Genomic DNA, 10,000 nt, shown 5'->3' with positions numbered 1-10,000 from the left:
CCCTGTTTACCATTCTTCATTTTAATTCTTATATTATTATTAGTGGTGTTAGTGACATATCAGATTATACAACTTCTTATATTATCTGACTTCAGAAGTCGATCTTGTGAGCTACGTGCGGTCTGTGGAGTAGTAGACGTGTACTACGAGTGTCCACCATCCAGGCTCCTACCTATATTGACTCGTTGGTGTCTAAGCACTTGTGGAACTATCTGTGCGTAAACACTTCATAAAACAACACCACGGTGGACAGTGCATGTTTCCAGTGACATAGAGTAACATTATCCTCAAAATGTACATAATATACATATAATATATATATATTTATTATATATTTATATATTTATATTTTATATATATTTATATATATATATACATTATATATTCATTACATATACTATGTATATATTATATATATATATTTTTATATTTATTATATATATATATATAATTATCTGTCTGCTGACACTTTAGTGAGGCATAAATAGACAAAGATATTTACATATATAATGGTTATATTCATATATATATATATAATTATCTGTCTGCTGACACTTTAGTGAGGCATAAATAGACAAAGATATTTACATATATAATGGTTATATTCATATATATATATATAATTATCTGTCTGCTGACACTTTAGTGAGGCATAAATAGACAAAGATATTTACATATATAATGGTTATATTCATATATATACATTATATATTCATTACATATACTATGTATATATTATATATATTACACACACACATATATATATATATAATATATATTATATATATTTATATATATATAATATATATATATATATATGTAATATATATATATATATGTATATATTATATTACATTCATTATGTCTGTAAGCATATGGTAAATTGAAAAGTACATAACTCATAATGACCTGTCAACAAAACGTTTACATTGGTGTGAAGATTAGATAGAAAAAGAGCGAGGCGAACTCACTGTGAGAAGGTCTTCCTTCTCGAAGATACACTCGGCTAGGGCTGTCTGATTTTCTTGAGGAAGGCGTGAAATGAACCGCATCATATGAGGACTTCTCTTTCCTCTGCCAAATCTGTTACGCCCTCTGCGGCCGCCGGGTCGTCGACCAGGCCCTTTGGGTATTTCATTTTTACTTCCAACCATTTCATTCAGTGTTTAGCTTGCATGCACCACTTAATCTTATCCCACAGTTTATTATATTTATACATAGATGATTCCCAGGTGCTTAGACACCAAAGAGTCCTATCTATCTCCCCTGTTTACCATTCTTCATTTTAATTCTTATATTATTATTAGTGGTGTTAGTGACATATCAGAATATCAATAATAATATTAATAGCATCAGATTTTTTTCCGAAAAATGAAATCATGTAAGGTCACACAGGTCTACTATATGACTCGTTGGTGTCTAAGCACTTGTGGAACTATCTGTGCGTAAACACTTCATAAAACAACACCACGGTGGACAGTGCATGTTTCCAGTGACATAGAGTTAACATTATCCTCAAAATGTCAAATGTCATTCGAAAATTACTCACCGTTTAGGTTTGGGACGATTCCATTTTCCTCCATACAGCTTCCTATGATTTCTGTCATGTTTTCCTTATGCATTAGCTCGAATATCACCTCGTGGCATTCACCTGTTCGAGAGGATGATCCAAGTTTAGTTTATAGTAGTTTTTCATATTATGTATATGTATATATATAATATATATTATATATTTATATATATACACACATATATGTATACATATACATATATATATATATAATTATCTGTCTGCTGACACTTTAGTGAGGCATAAATAGACAAAGATATTTACATATATAATGGTTATATTCATATATATATATATATGTATATATATGTATATATATACATACATATATATACACACATATGTATATTATTAAACATCACACACACATTTTGGTGATTTTTTATGTATGTAATATTTGCATGCATGTACCCATAAAATGTAAATGAGGCATGGGCTGAGGTTAATGCAGTACAGTCAGTTTTGAGTATCTAATGTCTTAAAGTTTTTTAATAGTTTCTTATATGTAGCATATATGTAGACAGGCAGATAGGTAAATGTAAATAATATATATGTATACATGCATAAACAAATACTCTGATTTACTGGCACGTATCAAACTGATCATGTTGAAAGTTAAGAACCATAAAGGTACTTGTGAAGAATGTTTGTAAAAGGAAGAATAAATAAAGAAATTGGATAATTCTCTCCTAACAAATGCCATATCAGGTCTGGAAAATTATAACATAGGTACATATACACATTATATACACATGTATATATATACATACATACACGCATATATATATATATATACATAGGCATATATATTTATCTATATACATACATACATATAAATGTATATGTATATATGCAAATTCGTGGCTTTAATGGCTTCTCGAAATCTTTCAAAACAAATTATTTATGAATGAAAAAGATTATGCGAATCAGAAAAATAAAATCTTCACAGCATACGGATTTAGTCTGACTCCATAGAATAATTTAAATTTACTTTTTAGTATACAATATATGTGTGTGTGTGTTTGCACAGTATATATATACACACATTTATATTTCTATCTCTCTATATTATGAAAGTATGACGGTGGGTATGGTAAGTGTACCTAATGCTGGACACATACCGGTTCACTGTTGAAAGCTAGTAAATTTCCCGTATTCATTTCTTTTGGTATCCAAAGAGCATTGTCGCTCTGTGTAATTCCTAGAAACTCTCTTGTGTACATCGTCGGTTTTGTGCGATTTCTGACAAGAAATTATCTCAGGACGTCTTGTACTTTCCTTCGATTTAATGAAATGGTACATTTACGATAAATCCTATAGGAAATATGCTTTATCACGTGTATGGAATATCTATACAGAATGCTAGAAGCTTATTCACAGTAAATAAAAGGGAGAAAAACAAACAAAAAAGCATATATATGAAGGTAGACCTGGCAGGTAATAATCGTTACTGGGAAGTTGAATGCGTTTTGAATACTGATTTGTTTCTACTATAATTTGCGAGCAATTTGTAGTCGTAAAAATATCATACCTATGCTTGATTCTATTTCATCCTCCATTAAAACGGTTACCTATTTTATTCACTCCGGTTTATACAAAATTCATTTACACGTAGTATTAGCGTCTGATTTCGCCTAGAGAAACTGGAGGACTTTGTAGCACACGCACCTTATACTTTTAAAATAGTTCTAAAAGATTTTTTTTCGGCCAGTGTCCAGTTAATGGAGTAATGAGTGTTTCACTATTATGATGTCAATAACCTTTTCCACAGGATGAAATCACGGAAAATTTATGCTGAATTAGGAAGCAGAGGCAACAGATCTGCGCCCAATGTAAAGAAGGAAGTCTATGACAGACCACTTTGGTGCTGAATAGTAATTTCATTGCAAATCTGTATACGATTTTGATTAAAATCGGTCAAACGAATAAACATTGCCTAAAACATATCTTCCTCCAGTGGTGGATATAGAAATAGAAGTTTAGTGAAATTACCACTTATTAATTTTTAGATCATGTAAATGTATAACATTTATATATGCACACATGTAGAGGTTTCATTATACTTAGAACTATGCTTACTAATGTCAAAATTATAAAGTTAAAGAAAACATTTCTACATCTTGTGATACTATTCACTCATCCTTATAGTTACTATAACCTGTCTCGTATTTTGCCACTCAAAACACCTTTTACTATTCAATCTTTCCACCTTCCCATAGGCATTTTATGGTTTAAAGATTTAATAGGTCATTCTTGGGGCAAGATAAAAGTTTTATTAGAGTCAGGGTGGTATGGGGATTGAGAGACCTACCCCAGCCACTCAGTTTTGGGTTAATAAACAGGAAAACATGTCCACATGAGAGAATTAGTGATTTGAATAACAATTATTTCTACCATAAGTGTCAGATGATCTATGAAATCTGCCAGCAACAGTTGGTTTCCTGAATATATTTAATCATTGTATACTGTTAAGGTATGTCGTCATATAACATTCAAGGAGAATTTCGTAAGCAGGTTAAGAATGATCAACTGAATGCTTAGGATTTAATAGGAAGAAATAAAGGTGGATTTCAGATTAGCTTTTAGAGTCAAAAGATTTTGAATAGAATCAGTATTTGCAGGATCAATTATCAATTTGAAAGGAGCGTAGATTGGATTTCTGGTAACCGTTGCTTTGCTCTTTCCGTGTTCACTGTTATGCTTCTTCAGATGATGTGTCACACACACCTTTGAGGCACTTTATGAAATCGAAGACCAGCATCAGCTACGGATAAATAGAACGTAACCATTAGTGAAAACAATTTCGTAGTATAAAATGCTTGAATAAAATCTTTGACATTGAGCTAATTTCATTCAGTTAAGAGGGCATTTGAAGAAAACGTCACAGTTCATAATTGACAATTGATTATAACTTTCAGCTGAGTATGGAAGCCTTACGTTTGGTTCGCTCTCCTCGACTACACAATCGCCGTCCTCAATGGCAGCCAACATAGCCTCTGTTACCGTAGATTGCTCTATTTCTTCTAACTTGGCGGTCAAGTCTTCTGTGAACGCCGTCGCATCGAACAAACCATCATCCTTTTTATAAATAAGATTAAGATATGATGAAGTACTGGTATGGATTGAACATTTGATGACGTAAATGATTATATTACATTCATTATGTCTGTAAGCATATGGTAAATTGAAAAGTACATAACTCATAATGACCTGCTAACAAAACATTTACATTGGTGTGAAGATTAGATAGAGAAAAATCGAGACGAACTCACTGTGAGAAGGTCTTCCTTCTCGAAGATACACTCGGCTAGGGCTGTCTGATTTTCTTGAGGAAGGCGTGAAATGAACCGCATCATATGAGGACTTCTCTTTCCTCTGCCAAATCTGTTACGCCCTCTGCGGCCGCCGGGTCGTCGACCAGCCCCTTTGGGTATTTCATTTTTACTTCCAACCATTTCATTCAGTGTTTAGCTTGCATGCACCACTTAACATTATCCCACAGTTGATTATATTTATACATAGATGATTCCCAGGTGCTTAGTCACCAAGGAGTCAAATACTAGTCCTATCTATCTCCCCTGTTTACCATTCTTCATTTTCGGAAATATATATATTTTATTTGTTATATTGTTATCAGTGGTGTTAGTGACATATCAGAATGTCAATAATAATATTAATAGCATCATATTTTTTTTCCGAAAAGGGGAAATCATGTAAGGTCACACAGGTCTACTATATGACTCGTTGGTGTCTAAGCACTTGTGGAACTATCTGTGCGTAAACACTTCATAAAACAACACCACAGTGGACATTGCATGTTTCCAGTGACATAGAGTTAACATTATCCTCAAAATATCAAATGTCATTCGAAAATTACTCACCGTTTAGGTTTGGGACGATTCCATTTTCCTCCATACAGCTTCCTATGATTTCTGTCATGTTTTCCTTATGCATTAGCTCGAATATCACGTCGTGGCATTCACCTGTTCAAGAGAATGATCCAAGTTTAGTTTATAGTAGTTTCATAATATGTGCTATTAGTTCAAACCTAGGGATATTATCCTCGTTTGTTGTTTACCAACTAATGTAACCTATGGTAAGTTGAGGTTCTCACTGTCATGCCGAACGGACGTTCAGTGTTCTTTGCACGTGCCTAAAAAGACAAACTAGAGGCAGAAGAAAAATGGATTTGGATAAGTTCCATGAAACTTCTTTGAAATGGTTTCGTCTTCCTTTTCAGCTAAAACATTACACTATGTAAAATCAGGAAAAGTTCTCTGGACCTTACCTCTTCCCCTGGAAGCCTGAACCGCCACCATGGCGGCCGCGAGCGCGAACAGCATCAACAGCTCCTTCATAATGATAGCGACTCACTGTGAAACAGTGTTAATTATTTTTAGACATTATTTGTGTTTCTTTTCTATATATTTATGTATCTTTATATAGTCATTCATCTATCTATACATATAAGTATAATCTAGTACATGTCCAACTGCCTGCCTAGGATACATTTATACTGTAAATAGAATAAACACACCCACATAAATATGTGTGATTATATAAATGTGTATGTATGTATATTAACTCGAAGAAAGTATATATATAAATATATATTCATAAACATCGTTTATATACACATATATACATATTTATGTGTATATTTACATATATATTAACGTATATATACACGACACACAAGCAAATATAAATGCATATATATATATATATATATATATATATATATATATATATATACATATGCATGTGTATATATTTATGCATATATATGCACACATATATGTATACATATACATATACAAATATATACATATATACGTATAATATATATATGTATATATATATATATAATTATCTGTCTACCGATACTTTAGTGATGCATAAATATACAAAGACATTTACATGCATTTTACATACATGTATATATTCATATATATACATTATATATTCATTACATATACTGTGTATATTATATACATTAGATACACCCACATACACACACACACATATATATGTATATATACACATATATACGCGTGCATATACAGCGGATACTCACAACCAAGAGTGACACTGGAACTTCTACAGGGTGTGAAGTTGTGTGGTGACTGGATGTTGAGTCGGCTTTTATATACGAAGCAGTGGCGTCTTTGCTGTGTCTTGGTGACTCAGCTGTCAAGGATGGGGAACACAGGCCAGTTTGTGATGACGCCAAAAGAATTGAAGTATTTGGATTTTGTTTTATAAGAACTCATTTGTTATTTACGCACCCTTGTTAAGAAATATCTATACATTATATACAGCAACATATGCAATATTGCAGCGGCACTCGTATACTGAATCTACTACCAACTCTTGCAATGTCTCTCTCCCCCTCTTCCCTGTATGTACACACACACACACACACACGCACACATAAATTCATATGAGTATATATGTATATATATATATATATATATATATATGTAATTATATACATGTACATGCATGTAATTACATACACAGATCACACACACACATGTATATACACAGAAACATGCAGATGCACACACATACAGATATGCATGTATATACACATAAATACATTACATATACAGTATATATATTTGCAAGAAATAATATTACACACGTATATATGTATATATATGCATATATATACATACATATATATACACACATATGTATATTATTAAACATCACACACACATTTTGGTGATTTTTTATGTATGTAATATTTGCATGCATGTACCCATATATGTAAATGAGGCATGGGCATGAGGTTAATGCAGTACATCAGTTTTGAGTTATCTAATGTCTTAAAGTTTTTTAATAGTTTCTTATATGTAGCATATATGTAGACAGGCAGATAGGTAAATGTAAATAATATATATGTATACATGCATAAACAAATACTCTGATTAACTGGCACGTATCAAGCTGATCATCTTGAAAGTTAAGAACCATAAAGGTACTTGTGAAGAATTTTTGTGAAAGGAAGAATAATGATCTCTCCTAACAAATGGCATATCAGGTCTGGAAAATTATAACATAGATACGTATACACATTATATATATTTGTATATATATGTATATATATACACACACATGTATATATGTGTATATATACATATACATATATATATATATATATATATATGTATATATGCACATGCATATATATATTCATTTACATATACATTCGCACGCATATATATATATATATATATATATATATATATATATATATATGCTAATTCGTGGCTTTAATGGCTTCTCGAAATCTTTCAAAACAAATTATTAATTAATGAAAAATATGTTTTAGTATACTGTATATATGTGTTTGCACAGGATATATATATATATATATATATATATATGTATGTATATGTATGTTTATATTTCTATCTCTCTATAGTATGAACGTATGGTAAGTGTACCAAATGCTGGGCCATACCGCTTCGCTGTTGAAAGCTAGTACATTTTCCGTATTCATTTCCTTTGGTGTCCAAATAGGATTGTCGCTCTGTGTAATTCCTAGAAACTCTCTTGTGGACATAATCGTTGGTTTTGTGCGATTACTGACAAAAAAATATCTAAAGAAAGTCTTGTACTTTCCTTCGATTTAATGGAATGGTATATTTACGATAAATCCTCTAGTAAATATGTTTGATTAAGTATACCATACATCTATCTAAAATGCTAGAAGAAATATTTATTCACAGTAAATTAAAGAGAGAAAAACAAACAAACAAAAACATGTATATAGACCTGGCAGATAATACTCGTTGCTGAGAAGTTAAATGCGTTTTGAATACGGTTTTGTTGCTGCTTTAGTTTGCTAGCAACTTTTAGTCGTAAAACTCTTATAACTGTGATCCTCCTGGAGGACTTTGTAGCACGCGTACCTTAAACTTTTGAAATATTCTTTTTTTCAGCCAGTGTCTAATCAACTGAGTGTTTTATTGTTATGATGCCAATAATCCTTTTCACACGATGAAATCACGGAAAATTTATACTGAATTAGAAAGCAGAGACAACAGATCTGCGTCCAAGGTCAAGTATGAAGTCACAAACCACTTTGGTGTTGAATAGTAATTTCATTGCAAATCTGTATAGACTTTGATTAAGTTCTCAAACTAATAAACATTGCCTAAAACATATCTTCCTGCAATGGTGGATGTAGAAATAGAAGTTTAGTAAAAACTTGAGAATTTGATTAAAATTACTTATATTTATTTTTAGATCATATAAATGTATAACATATTCGTATGTGCACACATGCAAAGCACAATTGTTAATGAGAAATGAATTCATGTTAAATTAAAGCAGAAGTTTCCTTGTACTTGGAAATATGCTTAGTTAAAGGAAACATTTCCACATACTGTGATGATATTCACTCATCCTTGTAGATACTATAAACTGTCTCTTATTTTGCTACTCAAAAGCCCCTTTTACTATTCAATCTTTCAAACTTCACATAGGCATTCTTTGGTTTAGATATTTAATAGGTTATTTTTGAGGCAAGACAAACATGTTATTAGCGTTTGAGTGGTATGGGGACGAAGAGACCAATCCCAGTCGCTCAGTCTTGGTTTATTAAAAAGAGAAAAAATGGAGATAGCGGTCTGCTAGCAACAGTTGGCCCTCTGCATATATATCTCATCGTCGTAATTACTGCATACCGTATAACGTATATACAGTCATATTACATTCATGGAGGATTGTTCATAAAAATTAGGTTAGAAAGGATCAAGTGACTGCTAAGGATTTATTAGGATTATTAGGTGGATTTGAGATAAGATTTTGGATTCAAAAGATTTTGAATTGAATCAGAATTTACAAGATCAAAACGATCAGTTTGTAAGGAGCGTAGATAGGATTTCCGGCAACTTTGCTCTTTCCGTGTTCATTGTTATTCTTCTTCAGATGATGGTTCGGTTGCTTCTTTACACTCCTCTTTGAGGCACCATATGAAATCGAAGACCAGCATCATCTACGGATAAATAGAACGCAATCATTAGTGAAAACAATTTCGTTGTCTATAATGCCAGAATAACATCTTCGACAATGGGCTAATCAGTTAAAAGAACATTTAAAGAAAAAATCTCAGATCACAGTTGGCAGTTAATTGTATCTTTCAGCTGAATATGAAAGCCTTACGTTAGGTTCGCTCTCCTCGACTGCACAAACGCCGTCCTCAATGGCAGCCAACATAGCCTCTGCTTGCTCAGTTTGCTCTGCTTCTCCTAACTTAGCAATCAAGTTGGCTGTGAACGTCGTCGCATCGAACATACCATCATCCTTTTAAATATATACAATTAAAATGTAATGGAATAATGGCATGGATGCAAGCTTTGAAGACATAACTGCATATATTATTACATTAATTATGTCTGTATGCATATAGTAAAT

The 10,000-nt window shown here is 31.9% G+C and overlaps 2 protein-coding genes across 3 annotated transcripts in view; both read right to left on the bottom strand.

Moving 5' to 3' along the window:
- Positions 1-5,953, bottom strand: part of LOC125033326 — a 7,161-nt gene extending 1,208 nt beyond the window's left edge. Inside the window, exons 1-5 of one of the 2 annotated variants that reach the window (XM_047624722.1) lie at positions 5,859-5,953; positions 5,452-5,553; positions 4,843-4,994; positions 4,508-4,648; positions 4,101-4,334 (exon numbers count right to left, since the gene is read on the bottom strand). In XM_047624722.1, coding sequence (XP_047480678.1) covers positions 4,266-4,334; positions 4,508-4,648; positions 4,843-4,994; positions 5,452-5,553; positions 5,859-5,928 — 534 coding nt within the window. In that variant the 5' untranslated portion in view covers positions 5,929-5,953 and the 3' untranslated portion in view covers positions 4,101-4,265. Of the gene's footprint in view, positions 1-971; positions 1,124-1,549; positions 1,652-4,100; positions 4,335-4,507; positions 4,649-4,842; positions 4,995-5,451; positions 5,554-5,858 lie in introns of those variants that run through there. The other variant, XM_047624732.1, reaches the window with a different exon arrangement.
- Positions 5,954-9,342: 3,389 nt separating this feature from the next.
- Positions 9,343-10,000, bottom strand: part of LOC125033334 — a 2,659-nt gene continuing 2,001 nt past the window's right edge. The window contains exons 5-6 of the mRNA XM_047624745.1: positions 9,749-9,889; positions 9,343-9,581 (exon numbers count right to left, since the gene is read on the bottom strand). Of these exons, the coding sequence (XP_047480701.1) occupies positions 9,501-9,581; positions 9,749-9,889 (222 nt within the window). The 3' untranslated portion in view covers positions 9,343-9,500. The remainder of the gene's footprint in view (positions 9,582-9,748; positions 9,890-10,000) is intronic.

This window comes from Penaeus chinensis, chromosome 2 (genome assembly GCF_019202785.1).
Source record: "Penaeus chinensis breed Huanghai No. 1 chromosome 2, ASM1920278v2, whole genome shotgun sequence".
Classification (NCBI taxonomy): domain Eukaryota; kingdom Metazoa; phylum Arthropoda; class Malacostraca; order Decapoda; family Penaeidae; genus Penaeus; species Penaeus chinensis.
The sequence above is the reverse complement of the archived record's forward strand: the minus strand, read 5'-3'. Positions and strand labels throughout refer to the sequence as shown.